The sequence below is a fragment of the Lampetra fluviatilis genome, chromosome 44, assembly GCF_964198595.1.
Source record: "Lampetra fluviatilis chromosome 44, kcLamFluv1.1, whole genome shotgun sequence".
NCBI lineage: Eukaryota > Metazoa > Chordata > Hyperoartia > Petromyzontiformes > Petromyzontidae > Lampetra > Lampetra fluviatilis.
In genome coordinates this window covers 7574442-7593330 of record NC_136318.1, presented here as the reverse complement: position 1 = coordinate 7593330, position 18889 = coordinate 7574442, and the positions used below count along the sequence as shown (strand labels likewise).

The 18889-nt window shown below is 45.5% G+C and overlaps 1 protein-coding gene across 2 annotated transcripts in view; it reads right to left on the bottom strand.

Moving 5' to 3' along the window:
• The window catches only part of LOC144947352 (leucine-rich repeats and immunoglobulin-like domains protein 3), a 114217-nt gene extending 96933 nt beyond the window's left edge, over positions 1 to 17284 (bottom strand). For both annotated transcript variants that reach the window (XM_078876625.1, XM_078876626.1), the window contains exon 1: positions 17010 to 17284. In XM_078876625.1, the coding sequence (XP_078732751.1) occupies positions 17010 to 17254 (245 nt within the window). In that variant the 5' untranslated portion in view covers positions 17255 to 17284. The remainder of the gene's footprint in view (positions 1 to 17009) is intronic.
• Positions 17285 to 18889: the final 1605 nt, after the last annotated feature.

Sequence of the window (18889 nt, the reverse complement as noted above, 5' to 3'; positions counted from 1 at the left end):
GTTAAAATGTACGAATTCAAAAAAGGGGCACCCCCTTTTGTATGCTGCGGGTTCGTATCGAGTCCAATCGTACAAGTGCCAAAACGTATTTATGAAATGCAGTATCTATACGCAATTACGGAGGGCTTTGCACTTCCTCAAAATGATGGGACAAGTTGTGTTTTTTGGTCTGACAAGCCTGCCAAGAACTCATGCCAGACAGGTTGGCAGTGAGAAATCCCTAGTGCTCCCATCCATGCCAGCTGGGCTCCCTTCAAAAGCCATCTTATTTATGTAGGAATGGCACCAGGTACTGTACCACTGGTGTCATTTCATTAGACCAACAGACATTACACAGCACTGAAATCGTTTCAATAGCATGCCAATGCACTGGCTTGAAATCGTGCCACTCACTTTTGGAAATACTAATGAAAATTGTAAAAAAAAAAACCATGCCATTAATTACATTATACAATATTTCTGTTAACTTACAATTATATATAAGTATAACATGTAACAATTTCGCAACTCCGATTTAGCACGGTTGTCTTGTGTACGGTGCGAAAGAAGTTCAACATAAATACATACGCATACAACATGGCAAAGATAGTCCTAATTCATATCGACAATATTAGAATACAGGCCTTGGTCTAATCACAGCGTGACGAAGGCCTTCACACGCCATGCTGTTGTGGAGGTTTTGTACCATACTTCACCACGCCGGTCCATGCGCAATGGCGAAGGGGAGTGCACAACCAATTCAGATTGTTCTATCGACATGGTCGGAAATGGAGCTGAGGTTATCAGTGTTCATAGTGCAGTGCCCTACACTGCAGTGCCACCGCTCAACCACCAAACTCGTAACTTTCCATCATATGGAAGTGTGTATGTTGAACTTCTTTCGCACCGTACATAGCCAACCGTGCCAATCGGAGGTGCGCAATAGTTTTTCGGAGGAAGACCAAATCTAATACTTTTATCTTCCCAATTTGACATTTTGTTGTTGTTATAAAGTTGGCAGAGGTGCAACTTTTTTCCAACACTGCAATCAGGCCGGCAATACTCCTAACAGGGCACCTACGCCATTTCTCCCGGTTATAAATAGTACAGTATTGTGGAAATATATACGTCCTGTCTGTCTGCTGTCACTCACAAGACAAAGATCCCCCGCAGAGCCTTAACAGTCTGTTGAGGCAAGGGCTGTTATCGAGTAGCACCTACGAAGGCCGACAGCACACAAGGGGGTGAGTGGCGATGTTTACACACCGCACCAGCTTCTCGTCGTTGCTGAGTCGACCTAGAGGAGACCCAGAACCGGTTCAGATAATGGCCACTGGTGTTGACCGTGAGCGTCAATCGAACTCGTTACATCAGGTTCGCAGGACAGCGTGCCAACACTGCCACTCATCACGCGCACATGTGCGATCGAACGTGAGCAACTGTTAAAGCAGCACTCGTTCTAACTTTTAAACGTTCAACATTTATACCATATCTTGTAAAGCAGCAACCCTAATCAATCAGAGAGTTAAAACCCCATAAAAGTTCACCCACTCGAGCCAAAAAGAGAGCTCATTCTGGCTACGGAGGCAGCTGGCACACAGTGGGAACTATGAGGCTCTTCATTCCCATCAAATCGCAGCGCACATTTAAAATGTCAGAGTTGAGCGTGAACATGTCGCTGCCCCATTTGAAACTGTCTTAAATTCAAAGAAGGCCTCAAGGGGCCCCCCCCCCCCCAAACTCACGCGAGTGCGTGACAAAGAAACAATAAGTATCTCCCTTGAGCTGCACCGCGTTACTGCGATAGCAGACTCAAATCCAATTAATTTTGTTTCGGGGAAAGGTTTTGCGGAACGCCGATCCGCTGCTGCATCCGAATAAAGCAATGCTCGAGAGATAGGCACGCTTCATATCCACTCTCGCGATGCCTGTGGCCCGACATTGATGGCTACTGTGTGGTATTAGGTAGGATTGCCGATAGTCCGATCATATACAATGTTTAAACATCAATACAATGTATACTCTTAGTTCTTTCGGTAAAGTCACGTAGGTAAAAAATCTAATTAAAATTAATTTTAAAAAAAATCACGACGTTTCGGAGGCAACACAAGCTTCCGTCTTCAGGTGAAATTGTCTTCAAATCTAGAATCAATACAATGCACAGTACATTCTAAAAAAATAAGCTACTTCATACAAATGATCACCTATTTTATTTTAAGGATACCGTTGCCTATTTCCAGTGATCTCTGTACCATTTGTCTTCAACGGAATAAAAGGTAGTGCAAAGCCCGAATACGTCACGTGGAAAAATGCCAATCACTTAACAAAGGAAAGTGTCGCCGAGTTGTCTCCGGGCTCTTGTTGATGAGGGTCCAACAATTTTTGATGTTTGGCCAATTCAATTATAAATGAGTGTTCGCGGTGTGGAAGAGACGACGCTCAGCACGGCCGTTTCACCTGCTAAGCCCCACTGGGCTCGCCCATTTCAGCCCCTAAGCTCAACCCTGCTTGACTTTCAGTGCCCAATGTGATTGGGCGTTTTCAGGGTAATTTGGTCCGCAAACTCACGTTACAAAGTCCTCGTGTCGAGATCAGTGCGTTTAAAAAAAAAACACATATTGACAATGTTACTATGGTGGATTCCACTGAAAATTTCACGGAACGATTTTTTTTAAAGGGGATAACTGCATAAAATATGCTCCATCGTGAAACTTTCACCGCTAAACAAAATGCTTTAGTAACGGCAAATTAATAACACATCGATAGGCGTACTGGTAACGGAACACTGATTTGATTTTCATCAGCACGTGATTATCGAAATCCACGTGTGGATGGCCTGGCATCGTTCCCACTCATCTCCCGGCAACTCCCCGGTGGCTTGGCGCTTAATGAAGTTGAACAGACGACATTCACTTTTTCCATTTCACATCTCCATTGTATTGCGTGGATTCCATTACCACTGACGCACGCGTTCTCTCCACAGAGGTACCTTGCTGAAAAGGTCAGCGCAAATGAATGAGGTCGGCAGCTATGAAGCAATGCAAACTGTGTCCGTGAACTAACGTCAGCTAATTCACCAACTAATGAATAACAAAAAACACATTCGTCAATAACACTGCCACATGAATGTGCTACGAAGGACCATTTCCCCAAACGGCATCTGTTATATATGTGCGTGTGTGTGTTTTCTATTTGAGGTCACAGTGTTATTGATGAATATCTTGACGTTTTTTATTGTTGATATTTGTGCTTGTACACCACCACCCACACAGCAGCAACTAATCTGTTTCACTACCAAATGAATGACGTGAAACATTAAATCACAACACCACACTACGTCATAGTACGGGTGTATAACTCATGTGCCATGTATCATCTGCAGATAAGATCACATCTTCGGTGACATTCAAACATTTTTGTAGCTTTTTTTTATTAAAGCGGAGGCTTTTTTTTAATAATTCCTCATCGTGGGGGGGTGGAGGCGGTTTCAGAATGGAGCAAAAAAACCCACACATATGCACGAGGAATAAAGTCTAAAATAAAATGTCAGAAAAGGCGGCACAAAACTGGCCGAGTTGGGTCAAAGACCAGACTTGTACTTTTTTTTAGTCTCTTGTAAGGTAAGCACACATGCCTTTTGTAAATACAAGTTCACGTGCAACGAGACATTCCGGGTTCAAACAACAAAGTGAGACTCTGAGAGAGGCCTGGCTCTCACGCGCCGTGTTAGCAGCTACCCCCTCCCCCCCCCCAAATGTTGCCACAGGTCCAGAAACAAGCTCTGTTTGCATTAAACATCTCCATAAAAGGGGCGTAAACGCACCCCTATGCACTTTAACTCTCGCTCACCAAACCAGAAAGCCTGTGAACCACTGAAACCTGGATTATTGTTTTCTCTCGATTGAAAAAAATCCACACAGTTTGTAGTATTTATACAGGTCCATGGCATAATTCATATTGTTTGAAAAATATATAACTAAACCTAACTTTTTTTTATTTCACCAGATAAGGCCTACTGAGCTATGTTGCTCCATTTCAGAAGCGACCTGGCCACGAATGATCGCTCAACGAAGTTGCTTATCACGTGGGAATTGAAAGAAGCCCAATACTCTCAACGCACATCGATTTTAAACATGGAGGGAACAACGCAGAGGACCCGGAGAAAAATCCACACATCCACGGGTGAGAGAGACATGCAAAATGAAAATATACAGGCGTCAGGGTCGGGATCGAACCCAGGTACCTCCCGTATAACCAGGCGAGGTAGTTAACGTCTCGCAGGATACGCGGGGCTCAGAGGGATGGTGTCTGGTGGTCAAGGATAATGATGCGGCAACAGCCAAGGGATGGAACTTGTCTGACAAGACCCACCTCGGAGATGGAGCAATGAAGTCAGCTCGTGCCCAGGTGTTGGGTAGATTGTCATTTGACATAATCGTTAGGGATAGTGACGGTTTGGGCAGGTCTTCAACTAGCAGTGGCTGATGACGATGATGATGTGTGTTTATAACAACAATTCTGCAAACCTTTAAAGGGAATGTTGTTATGTTTCATTGCTTCATCAAGGAATGTGTAACCTGTGTACAAGACCGAGTATGCAAACGAGTAGCGTTCAATAAAAAATGTCTTCATCAAACAAAGTGAGACTCTGAGAGACGCCTGGCTCTCACAATCTAAGCCAATTGAAATAGCATTTTATAATTTGTAATGCGAGGATAAATAACTATGCAACACTTCTTTAGCGGTGGTTATTTGCCTTTTTGAAATTTAGTTGCGGATAATTCTACATTTGGGCTCTGAGCCGCTGTGTAACACTGACATACAGTAACAATGACCTTGGCACTGGTAACATTTAGACGGAGTTTTTTTTTTACATAGCACCGTGTAGCAGGTGGCATGCTTTAGAAATTCCCCGTAAAATGAACAGGCGGGCGATTGGAATTGAACCGAGCTCCTATGATAAGCCAGCTCGCAAACACACACAGTGCTCGGACATGCAACCTGCACCGTTTGACAACTGCGATATACAAAATGGTGCAGGATATGCGCCTTACGTGGGATTTATTTTTATTTTTTCAAGATATTTCAAATATATATATATTTTTAACTGGGTATATTCAACGTTCAGCTGAAGGTAACATATCGCTCCAAGGTTTACCCAGTTTCATGACCAGAACTTTTTGGACCTTGTTGGTATCCAACTGAAATTAAGTGTACCGTTTGAACAAAACCTGATACTGACCCGTTGTTGATGGAGTTAAGTTATTTTTCCCCCACCAACGTTCCTGCCAAAGAATATTCTGTAATCAAGCTTCTGTTAGGTTTACAAGACGAGTGGGTTTATTACAGAATTAAGCAATTTTGGCAGTAGTCATTTTCTCAAAATATACAGTCAAATCACAATGTTTTGAATAAAAACAGAAAAAATGTTTATGTGTACATAATATCCTTTGGGGGAAAAAACCAACTGGCATAATTGCCACTTCTATCATTCAGAAAGGTTGTTTTTAATGCATAAATAACTGTGTGTTGTGTTTGAAATACTGCTGCATAACAGCCCCCCTTTTCACGCGTGAGAAGCCACTTCGCCGAGCTATAATACGTGATGGCCACGTCACTTCTGAAAAATAAGTCAAGAGTTCAGTGGGCTTTACCAGATACAATAACAAAAAAAGTCGTTTCGTTTTAAGGGGGGGGGGGGGAGTTTAGTGATGTGTTTACCTTTCCTATACTTTGTTTTTGTATTGTTTGTTGTAACTTCCTGACCTGTCCACACTGAACATCTGTGAAAAGGAGCGCATCGGATTCCTCCATTATAAATAAAGATTCTTATTCTTAACGCAAGGCGATTATAAAACACAACTCTAGTCCACATGGGTTCCGCCAGGCACCCTCTGAACCTCATCCTCCCGTTTCATGGTTTACCATTAAACAAGAACATAGCAAGAGCGTGCCACACTCGTGCAGCTATGGCACGGTCAACGATTAGCATTCACCACGTGATATGACTCAAACTACTGTAACAACGATGAGCCGATGCATTCACGTGGCACCCCAAGTCTCTTTAATTCAAATTCAAATTAGAATTACTACAATTAACTTTAGTTTTTATTCAACAAAATCAATTAGGGTATGACTCAGCTCCACGCGGTGCTTAACTCATACGCGTAAAAAGCGCGAAAGCAATATTCGGGTAATTTATATGGGAGCCTCTGTATACATAGACTGCAGCATCACACAATGGGTTATGCAAAAAAACAGTTAATCGGGATAAAAAAAATGTAAATCATGTAAATCTTATCAGCCTCCCGAAAGTATATAAAGTTCCATCTCCAACTTATCCACTCTACCGCTCGCGCATCTCTGTGGTGTGAACTAAGGCCATTTCCCAAAGCGTTGCTTTACTATTTTGTATTTAATTGAAGGCAACGTCACTGAAGAACGTGTTGCATTTTTTGATGGTACTTGTGCTTGTGCACCACATAGCCAACATAGCGGCAGCAGCAGCAGCAGTATCACCAAAATTATTTCCCTAAAATGTAGAAATCCGTGGGCCAAGATTTGCCCAATTCAATCCAGATTTGAAGTTTTCGTGACTGCAGGAATCCATACTCTTTAGTTCTTTCGGTAAAGTCACGTGGGTATAAAACAAAATAATTAATCAGTCCTGATGACAGGCACTTGTGTTGCACCCGAAACGTCGTGATTAATTCATTTTATACCTACGTGACTTTACCGAAAGAACCAAACAGTATTTGCCCAATTGTGTGGCGCGTGTATGTGAACCCGCGGTGAAAGGTGGCACGGCGATTCACACGCTGCGCTCCAACCCTGGCGACCAGAGTTCAATTCCCCACCCCTTGATGGCAGCAGCCAGCGGTGTATAAACCTGTCCCTGTGCCGTCACGAGGTAGAATCGGTCACAAGCAAGTACCTGGAACGATTCGTGCACCATAGCGCCGGGGAGACAAAGGCGGTCGGGCGTGGTGCTCGCCACGTCACCTCTCGTGCGGCCTGCCAGCCTCGGCGAGTGTTTAATAGATCAGTTTAACACGTATGCTTTCGCGACCAATATTATTCATAATCAACGTTTTTGGGTTTAGATCGCGTTATTTATAAATGTGTCATAACCCTCCACCACCCGACCCGGCCAATCAGTAAAAAAGTGTCACGTTGACAAAAGACAAATAGTTCACTGCTTTAGCCCACCGGTGTGTTGAAGCGTGAAACCACAACATTTACAATTTGAGTACGACGTTTCGCTGGTAATTGCATCCAGCATCATCGGGCAATCGCCTCAAATTGTAAATGTTGTGGTTTCACGCTTCAACACACCGGTGGGCTAAAGCAGTGAACTATTTGTCTTTTGTCAACGTGACACTTTTTTACTGATTGGCCGTGTCGGGTGGTGGAGGGTTAAGACACATTTATAAATAACGCGATCTAAACCCAAAAACGTTGATTATGTTTAATAGATGTACCAGAAAACCGCGGCTGTCTAGTGTAGTAATGCCAAATGTTGTTCAAGAACAACAAAGTCAATGAATTGTTCCTCTAAGCAATGGCTCAAACACAATGTCCCAGAAAGTATATATCGAGGAAAATCTGCAACAGCCCTCTTTCTATTCTATATGAATACCGTACAACACGTACATAATTTCTATGTATTAAAACTAAACATTTCTGGAAGCGAAACGTCGGACACCGTGTCGAAACAACACACGGCACAACCAGAAACCCCATGGGAGAGGCTCTGCAGAACCGCGACAGGCATGCTGTAAATTCACCTACCTGCCTTATTAAAGTCACTGCACTAAGGGAACAAGGCTTTCATCTGAGATGGGAGCCCAGGATGTCAAAATGCGACTTGAACGAAGGTGGCTCAGTAATGTGCAATAGATCCATGAATCACCCAGCCAACTCCGATTTACCCATAATTATTATTGTGAACCACCCACACATGCTCTCCCAGGTGGAGTAACCATTAAAGCTGTGCACAATATTTAGATGTAAAAAGTCACATCTTATCGTTATCGAGTCGCCATTGTGGTGCGTATCCAAACACATCTGGTGAATGACATAAGAGTTACTACTTTATTTTGTCAGTCAATGCCCTCTAATTGAAAGCCACACAACTCTTGCTTTCACTGAAAAAATATATATATACTGAAGTGGTTCTTTTTAAGCTCCAGTTACACGAGGTTACAACATTCAAACACTGTGGCGTGGTTGTCATGGCACAGATGTTACGTGGACGGGTCAAGCAGGTCAAGCATTTAATAACCACAGAATTAAAGCGCAAAAACACTTGATATCTTTGGGTGCTAATCCAAGTTAATTAGCCTCGGAAAAGCCACAACAATTAAAAGCCAATTGGTGCTTGTGTATTGTGGCCCTTCATTGCCTAAACAATTAAATAGAGTGCAGCACACGCAAAGAGTCTGGGCTTATCCAGCTGTTTATGGCAATTAAGGCTGTCTGCGTTCCGTGGAACACGTGTGTACACGCGCACAAAGCGCAGCACGTGTGCCCACATGCACGCTAAAATAATCTCGATCCTCAATGCCAAGCGGCTCTATTCATGCGGGCAGCGAGCGTGAAGTGCATTGGCGCGACACGTGGGACGAGTTTGACAATCATCGGGCGCGTGCGGCGGCGCGGAACGGGTTCGTTTGTATTTGAACGGGGAGGGGTAAATTGGTAAATGCGGAAAGACAAAACGTGGTAGGTCACGTGGACTGGAGTTCGGGAAACTCTGCGATACGGCGTGGTCCAGATGTCTTATGACCCTCCCCCCACCCGCCCCAATTAATTAACCCCTAGATTTCTTTAGAAGGTACATAATTTAAAAGACAAATGAAGCAAGGGCACGTAAGTACAACTTTACTTTGTTTCATCAAACCCGATGTAGTTATTAACATAAACAAACACATTTTAACGATTGAGCACCAAAGGGGTGCAAGGCTGCAGTAAAGTTTAAGAACCGCAGCTCAAGACACAGGGCCACCTTTTATATTTACCTGCTGAACCCAAATCCACAAACGCTTGACGTGTACTCACGCCAAATTGTGACCGCAAGGGATGACGGTAACGAAAATAAAATAAGTATAAGAATGCGTCGACAATTAAACGAGTGCCTTAAACAATAACCATTGTTCTGCACACACACACGCGCGCGCGCACACACACAATGGTTGCAAGTCCACATTGCCAAAAATACTCCCAAGGTGTATAATCTTTAAAGACACGAGTCGCGTATTAAGCCCCGTCGTGGGAGCTCACAGTACGCTGCCAATGCAGGCTGAGAGTCATGCGCGACATTTTGTGCGTGTGTATCCGAGTTGCTGGAACCAAGGGGTCTGCAACCGAAATAACAAAAAATTAACCCGTAAAAACAAAGTTTTTCACTATAAATCCTTTATATGCGTGGCATCGGTTTTATTTTATTATTCATTTCTGTTTTTCTTGAGTAAGAGTTTCATTTTTATCACATTGGTATTTGAAATTAAATATGAAAAAAAATTTTTCCTAAAAAGTGGAATTTTTTAAAAAAAAAATTTCACGAAAATAAATTGTCACGCACAACGAGTCTGTGTGCAAAATGTCAGCTCGATTGGATCACGGGAAGTGGGTTAAAAAACGACCGAAATATTTGCACAGTCGTAAGCGCGCAAGCAAGTGAACTTAATATAAAAGATTTAAAAAGAGCCATTTTCCTAGATGTCGGAGAACAAAAAAATATCTCGGTGAACAACGTCAAACCATACGTTTTGTAACCCGCGTTTTAAGAACAGCACACACACCCAAAACTATTTGTAATGACGCATTACACATCAATGTAATGACGCATTACAAATCTTTGTAATGCCGCATTACAAATCTTTGTAATGCCGCATTACAAATCATTGTTGGCTTTTTTGGATGTTCACCGCTTATCGAAAATAATCACGAGGCGTGTGCTCTTTACTTTGCCAATGATATTGTCGAAAGCCGCGAAGCGAGACCCTTGAAGAGCCTTGGGTTCATGTCACCAACCCAGTGATGTAATTAGCTTGATCGAAAATCGAAATCTCCTTCAATCCATGGATTGCCAAAGTTCAGTGGTCCACAAACACTGCAGTTGGATTCCTGATTCGGAGCTGCAAAAGGCACCCCACAGATTATACCAATCCCCGAGACCTGGCCTTCCATACAAATGTGCATCACCTGCTTAAGCCCCCCATTGTCTTCAATATCCTCCGTGGCCTCACTCCGACTTGGCTGTCTGAGCTCATCTACGACGATTGTACCCACCCCTCCATCGCTGACCAGCTGACTCGGAGCACTGTACAGCAAATGTCCAATGCGATGCAAGTTGTATTCTCTTGTTTTGCGCCACTGGTCTAAAACTATCATTCCTTACCCACACGTACGATTTGCTCAGCTGCTAACCAATTTCTGAAGACTCTAATCACATATTAAAACTAACAAACATGTTTTATTTTATTTTAGCAGGTAAGGCCCACTGAACTATATAGAGCTCTTTTTTCAGACGCGTCCTGGCTATCACAAATGACAGCTCATGTGGAAACTTATAGCAGCCAGATACTCTAAACGCGTGATGTTGATTCTAAACGTGGAGAGGAAAAACCGGAGGACCCGGAGAAAAATCCACGCGACCACGGGGTGAGAAAGACACGCAAACTCCAAATATACAGAAGACATGCAAACTCCAAATATACAGCAGGCGTCAGAGTCGGGATCGAACCCACGACATCCTGTATACCTGTAAACCAGGCGAGGTAGTTAACATCTCAACACCACAGCGCCCCACCTACTACCTAAGTCAAATGATCATTGAGAGCGTGCTCGTCCCGTGATGGACATTCCACGACCTTATAGTGAGGGTGAGTCTATCCATAGGACAACCACCGTCCACCTCCCCACTGCGTGGTTCTGATTGTATTCACTCCGGAGGGATGTTCAATGAGTGGATCACCACCCGGGGTTTGACCTTGCAACTTTCCCAGTTGCGAGCAGCTTGCTCAACAGCAGAGCCACCTGGCCGACGAAATCATCGTCTGCCTATTTTTTTTCAACGTTATTTGCACGTTGGTAGATCCACCTACATAAGTAATAGCTTGATAATAGCTATATCAATAAAAACAACCAATTACCTCTCCACGATGGTGCTCAGGAACCCAATTGCATACCACTTGCACCAGCAAAGTGTCATCTCTCACTGTGTCGAGGACAACTTTCGTCTCACTGTCGATAGCGTACTTAATTATCCAACTCGCTTATTAAATGCAAGCTAAAGCTCAAGATATCTTCTCCGACATACTCGTGCATCTGTTAAAGGCCCCTTAACAGATCTGTTAATTTGTTTACATATGCCGTATTACTATTATTCGTGCATTTGCTTTAAATTTCTTAAGCATCATTTTAATACTTTGTAATTAAGAACAAGAAAACTGCACGTAGTGACTTTACCGAATGAACCAAAGAGTATGGATTCCTGCAGTCACGAAAGCTTCAAATCAAGAACTGCATTTAGTTATTTATTTTTAAACCTGACGTTTTAACAAATAATCGCCACAATCGTTGTTGGACGTTCGCATTTTACTAAATGGCCCCGTATAAAACCCAGAAGACCATCGCATGAAGGTCACACTTTGGGAGGTGAAAGACACCACGGGAACTGTCTCTTGTGTACGTGCGTGCCTTTTTTTTCATCACGTGGGGAGGTGGTTTCTCAAAAAGGTTTCGGTGGCGAACTTCACGCTTGCCACAGCACACGCGTGCAGCAACATAACCATGGGCTCTGCCGTGGCATTTAATTGTAAGATCTGTCCACAGCAAAGAGAGCAAACGGGGAGCCCAAACACGGAAAGGCCTCTATCCCAGTTGTTCTTAACCTGGGGTGCACGCATCCCCTGGGGGGTGCGAGACATGTCCAGATTTTTTTAGAAGGCAAATAATCGAAAACACAAATGAAGGACGGGCACGTAAGTACAACTACTTTGTTTCATCAAACCCTCTGTATTAACACGCTACTTTTTTTGTTTTACGATTGAGAACCAAGGGGGTGCAGGCTGCAGTCAAAGTTAAGGACCACTGCTCTAGAGCAATCGGCAAACGGAGCAATAGCAACACCGGCAACCCATGCATCTCCAACTGAGAAAACAGTGCAGACTGAGAAAGAGGCTTGATTTACAACACACGTCTGTGTGTGTGTGTGTCCCAGCGGTAGTGTAGCGGTTAGCGACCCGAGTTCGATTCCCGCTCGCGGCAAACACCAGTGACGATTATCTGAACCGGTCATGGGACTCCCCTAGGTCGACTCAGCCTCAAATGAGAACCTGGTGCGGTGCGGAAAAACATCGCCACTGGAGAGACAAAGGCGGCCGGGCGTGGTGCTTGGCCACCCACCTCCTCGTGTGCCGTTCTGGCCTTCATAGGTGCTCGCTAACAGCACTTGTCCCAACAGCCTGTTAAGGCTATACAGGGGACCTTTGTCTTTGTCCCACTCAAGGTACCTGATCAGCGAATCAACCTGCCGTGACCTTGCTTGCCACACGTGTAGATGCGAGATCGGGGTGCACCGATTAAGGGTTTCAAACGATCTGCACCTCCTCCCCTCTGGCGATTCTATGAATTGTCACGTGCCACGGTCAACGTCTAGATTCAAGTATGGATTCCCTTTCATAACGATGGATTAAATGTACAAGTGGCCGCTGCATTTGGTTGGCTACGTACGGCGCGGTGCGAAAGAACTTCAACATACATTGGGATCCTTGGATGAAATTCGCATTATAAATATGAATTATTATTATTACATGAACCCCTGAGAGTACATACAATAGAAACAAATTGTAAAGTACAATAATACATTCTCACAGATACATTTGGAGGTCGTTGCCAGGAGATGGAATCGAACCAGCGACATCTGGATCGTAAGTTCGATGAGCTATTTGACCGTTAACACTGCTGCATCTCCCTTCCGTCTTCGATTAAAACATGTGTACATGTGTGCGTTTTATTGATCTAGATATTTCTGTACGTGCGGCAAACCGGTAACCGTTTTGAGCGCTCTTTGCATTAGGTTATCGGTAAATGCAAAAATTAACGAATTTAGCAAACGTGGTATCTCATAATGCGTTAGCCTGCACTGCGTCCATATTATTGTTATAATGTTCTTAAGAGGCTAACTAGAATTAAAGTAAATATTTGAACTATGATCGTCATATAAAGTGATTTATGACTTCATTATACTCTATGACTGATACTTTTGGCTCAATTACGTATTTATTACACATTTTTTTAAGTTTTCAAATATCGTATTAATAAGATATTACTCTTTCTCAAATTAGTTTTTTTCCCCAATGCTTTGCAGTTATTACTAATGTAGTGATGTATTAGTAAAAGCATTTTCGGATTATTTTTCATTAGGCTTGGATTATAACGTAGTGCTATGAACCTGCCGACCCGAGTTCAATTCCCACTCATTGTCCAATAACAGTGGCAAATCTTTAAACCGGTCCTGGGCCTCCCCTAGGTCAACTCAGTCTTAAATGAGTACCTGGTGCAATTTATAAACATCAGCACTGGCATTCATGTGCGCTCGAAAATAGCACTTGACCCAATAGTCTAATTAAGGCTACATGGGGATGTATCTTTGTATTCCTGTTATTAATTATTTAGATGTTATTTTGATTCCTGCAATCAATAATAAAAACACAATTTCTTGTTTAAGCACTACAATGATCCTATGACCTCTCATTGATTACTCCTATTAAGAATGCTATTATGGGTATCTGATGGTGAGTTATCGTTAATGGTACTAATCATACAACGCGTGCTTGTGTGTCGCACTATTATGCTGATACTGTGTGGGTGTTGAAATACTTTTTTTGGATCAGAAGAATTAATGTGACATCGTTCCGTAATTTTGAGGTATTTCAGGCGTGTAAAACATGTTGTAAACCAGCCTGAGAGCTGTGTTTCACCAGTTAACCCCACTTCTCTGATGACGTCCTCAGTAATGATGAATATATATATCCAGTGTGTATATCATCTGGTCCATAACGTGCAGTTTACTCCTTAAAGTGTGACATCTGCTGGAAATTTCTCTTTTAAAGACGAAAGATGTCCGATTCCTGGGCCTAAATGGATGTTTTTTTTGCCCTTCTCGATATCTGCATTACATTCTTTCAATAACTTTAATATCCTATCTCGATCATGAGTCTGGGTTCCCATCTCTCACCCGAACAGCTGCCACGTGATAATATGAATTGCTGCTTTGTTGCTCCGATTGCTGCTAGCTGATGGCTTCAATAATCCGTGCTGTATCCAATGTGTGTGTTTAAGCTCCGTTAATAACAAGTGTTTGAGTGAATTTGTCAGAGTATTAGGAAGTCCCTGGGCATTTTCTTCATCAAGTATTGTTGTTGTCTGAGTGTGCGTAACATTAAAGACATATATATACATTATCATGTGTGTATTCTATTACTGTGTCATAAGAAATGTCTATTTTAAGTTATGAATGTGAATATGTATCAATGCTACGAGTTTGTTGTCCTTCCCCCGCACCTATGATTTGTGCGATTGGCTACGTACGGTGTGAAAGAAGTTCAACATACAGTGGATACCTAAAATAGGTTTATGCATTGTTAAACTATGTGTGTGTGTGTGCACTGCACTCGTATAAATCTAAAAATGCATGCCGCTAATAAAAACAAGTCCAAGTGGGCTCCAACTCGAGCGAGTGTGGGAAGTTACCATCTCTTGCTTACAGCTCCTAAGTCAGTTGCGAGTTAACTCAACAGATAAATGCCTTGATCACAAAACAAACATTGGTTATCCATAAGAGGTTGTGTTGGGGGGGGGGGGGCTAGATTGTGTAAATATAAATGTGTCGTTAAACCCGCCACCACCCGACACAGCCAATTAGCACGGTTTGTCACGTAAACCAAACACGCTAATCCGTTACGAGTACAGCACACCAGTTGTGTTGTAGAATAAACCCACGATAACGACGTTTCACCAGTGATTGCAAGCGGCATCATCAGGCGACGGCCAAATTTGTGGCGGGTTTAACGACGCATTTATATTGACGCGATCTGACCCAAAACACCCGCTTATGGCTACTATATTAATCGCGAAAGCCTTCGTGTTATGCTTGCTTTGTTATATATGTGCTAGTGCACTATACCGCCGATGCAGAATCACCGAATAGCACAGTATATTGTTGTATTTTAATAGGTGTGTGGGTGTGAATTCCGTATGTGAGCAGTTATGCATTCGAATCACAAACATGATTTGTGTACGCGGTATATGTAGTGCACGCGTTCACGATCTCATGACAGGCATTGTGTACGACTAATTAACAGAGGTGGGACAAAGTCATTGTTTTGCAAGTCCAAGTCGAGTCGCAAGTCATCAAATTCATGACTCGAGTCTGACTCGAGTCCAAGTCACATGACTCGAGTCCACATCTCATAGGTGGGACAAAGTCATTGTTATGCAAGTCCAAGTCGAGTCGCAAGTCATCAAATTCATGACTCGAGTCTGACTCGAGTCCAAGTCACATGACTCGAGTCCACACCTCTGCTAATTAATACAGTGGCAGAGTGTCGGACTAGAAAGCGCATGTATACTTTGGTCAGTCAATGCACCCGTGCATTGCATTTCCATTGATCCGCGTTCAATAATTGTCCGATGTATATACAAGAGCCCCCCTCCCACTGATATGGTGTCGTGTTTCTGCCAACGGATAGCCCCAACCGTTTAACACACCACGTGTGTATCACTGCTCACTGGATCGGTAAGCAGACAGATCACAGCGAACGATGATGATGATGATATGCACACACGTGCTGTATCAACGTACTCTTCTTAATAGCAGGCGCATGTTGTAGTAGAGTCTAGGGCTGAACGATTTGGGGTAAATATCGAATAGCGATTTTTCTGACAGATATTCCGATTGAGATTTGATTTGCGATTAAATTTGTTTAAGTCAAGCTTCAGTTCAATATTCAGTGTGTAATAGATTTAAAACATGTGATGGAGCATTACCACATGATACCATCAAAATATTAACTGCTCTATATATTCTAATGCATGGATGAGAACTTAAAAGGTATGAATTGCTTCCAACATGTATTTATTATAAGGTTTTAATTGAAATGGAACAATCAAGCATAGAACAATTGTTAAGTTAAATAAAATTATAATAATAATACAAAAAAAACAATTCCAATAACAAAGTAATAGGACTTTTAAAATCGCTGCCTTTTACGATTGCTAATCGCATTGTTTCAAATTGCGCGTTTCGATTTGAAATCGATTAATCGTTCGACCCCAGACTATGGTGTACTCCAACCGTCAACATAATGTGGAGTGAGCAATAGTGTTTTACAGAGTTCACGTGGAGCGGTGGACACACAAGCGCAGTATAGGTAGGGACGCATCTTAATCGATATCGTGGCGAGCATTGACCACACTGGCCAAACATAGATCCAACCACCTTGGACACCCCCCCCCCCCACCTTCTAAGCACCTGTGTGTAATCATGTACAGCAACATGCGTACATAGCCCCCCCTCCCACCTCCCCATAGACCCCCCACGATAGAGTTGCCCCCCACCCCTCCCAACTTGGTTGAGTTATCATCTGTAGGCAAGTCGCTTCTTGCAAGAAGAAGCGAATAGTTCAGTGAGCTTTACCTGGTAAGATTAAAAATATAGTTTCGTGCACCACCAAAAAAGTGGTGTGTTTACCTTTCCTAGACTTTTCACTCCTCTCGTGCTTTTTGAACTGTTTGCTGTTGTAACGCCTTGACCCGTCCCTACTGGACATGTGAGAAAGAGCTTCATAGCTCATCGGATTTCTCCTGCAGTGTAAACACACACATACAGTAGTCTGATTGGGATCTTTCCAGCAGAGTATACAACACGAATGATGCTGCTACCAGAGTCCACATGGCAAGTGTGTGTACACGTGTGGCAGCCCCCCCCCACCACCACCAACCTGCCCCCCCCCCCCACTCACACGTGCTCTGTCCCCGCCGGGAGCTGCTGCATGAGCTTCGTCACTGAGAGCGGCAGCCCCCCAGCAGCGCAGTCCGCGTGCGCGTCCCTGCAGCGGCACGACTCCGGGCACGCGTGCACCACCCCCACCACCACCCCCATCGTCACCAGCACCACCAGCAGCAGCAGCACCAGCAGCAGCGGCGGCACCATCGTCCAACGCACTCCGCGGCGCTGGCCACAGTCTCCCCGCGCTCTCCTCGCCATGGCGAGCGGGGAGGATGAGTAGAGGGAGGATGGAGGGAGGGAGGATGGAGGGAGGGAGGATGGAGGGAGGGAGGATGGAGGGAGGGAGGATGGAGGGAGGGAGGATGGAGGGAGGGAGGATGGAGGGAGGGAGGATGGAGGGAGGGAGGATGGAGGGAGGGAGGATGGAGGGAGGGAGGATGGAGGGAGGGAGGATGGAGGGAGGGAGGATGGAGGGAGGGAGGATGGAGGGAGGGAGGATGGAGGGAGGGAGGATGGAGGGAGGGAGGATGGAGGGAGGGAGGATGGAGGGAGGGAGGATGGAGGGAGGGAGGATGGAGGGAGGGAGGATGGAGGGAGGGAGGATGGAGGGAGGGAGGATGGAGGGAGGGAGGATGGAGGGAGGGAGGATGGAGGGAGGGAGGATGGAGGGAGGGAGGATGGAGGGAGGGAGGATGGAGGGAGGGAGGATGGAGGGAGGGAGGATGGAGGGAGGGAGGATGGAGGGAGGGAGGATGGAGGGAGGGAGGATGGAGGGAGGGAGGATGGAGGGAGGGAGGATGGAGGGAGGGAGGATGGAGGGAGGGAGGATGGAGGGAGGGAGGATGGAGGGAGGGAGGATGGAGGGAGGGAGGATGGAGGGAGGGAGGATGGAGGGAGGGAGGATGGAGGGAGGGAGGATGGAGGGAGGGAGGATGGAGGGAGGGAGGATGGAGGGAGGGAGGATGGAGGGAGGGAGGATGGAGGGAGGGAGGATGGAGGGAGGGAGGATGGAGGGAGGGAGGATGGAGGGAGGGAGGATGGAGGGAGGGAGGATGGAGGGAGGGAGGATGGAGGGAGGGAGGATGGAGGGAGGGAGGATGGAGGGAGGGAGGATGGAGGGAGGGAGGATGGAGGGAGGGAGGATGGAGGGAGGGAGGATGGAGGGAGGGAGGATGGAGGGAGGGAGGATGGAGGGAGGGAGGATGGAGGGAGGGAGGATGGAGGGAGGGAGGATGGAGGGAGGGAGGATGGAGGGAGGGAGGATGGAGGGAGGGAGGATGGAGGGAGGGAGGATGGAGGGAGGGAGGATGGAGGGAGGGAGGATGGAGGGAGGGAGGATGGAGGGAGGGAGGATGGAGGGAGGGAGGATGGAGGGAGGGAGGATGGAGGGAGGGAGGATGGAGGGAGGGAGGATGGAGGGAGGGAGGATGGAGGGAGGGAGGATGGAGGGAGGGAGGATGGAGGGAGGGAGGATGGAGGGAGGGAGGATGGAGGGAGGGAGGATGGAGGGAGGGAGGATGGAGGGAGGGAGGATGGAGGGAGGGAGGATGGAGGGAGGGAGGATGGAGGGAGGGAGGATGGAGGGAGGGAGGATGGAGGGAGGGAGGATGGAGGGAGGGAGGATGGAGGGAGGGAGGATGGAGGGAGGGAGGATGGAGGGAGGGAGGATGGAGGGAGGGAGGATGGAGGGAGGGAGGATGGAGGGAGGGAGGATGGAGGGAGGGAGGATGGAGGGAGGGAGGATGGAGGGAGGGAGGATGGAGGGAGGGAGGATGGAGGGAGGGAGGATGGAGGGAGGGAGGATGGAGGGAGGGAGGATGGAGGGAGGGAGGATGGAGGGAGGGAGGATGGAGGGAGGGAGGATGGAGGGAGGGAGGGAGACACCTCTACCCC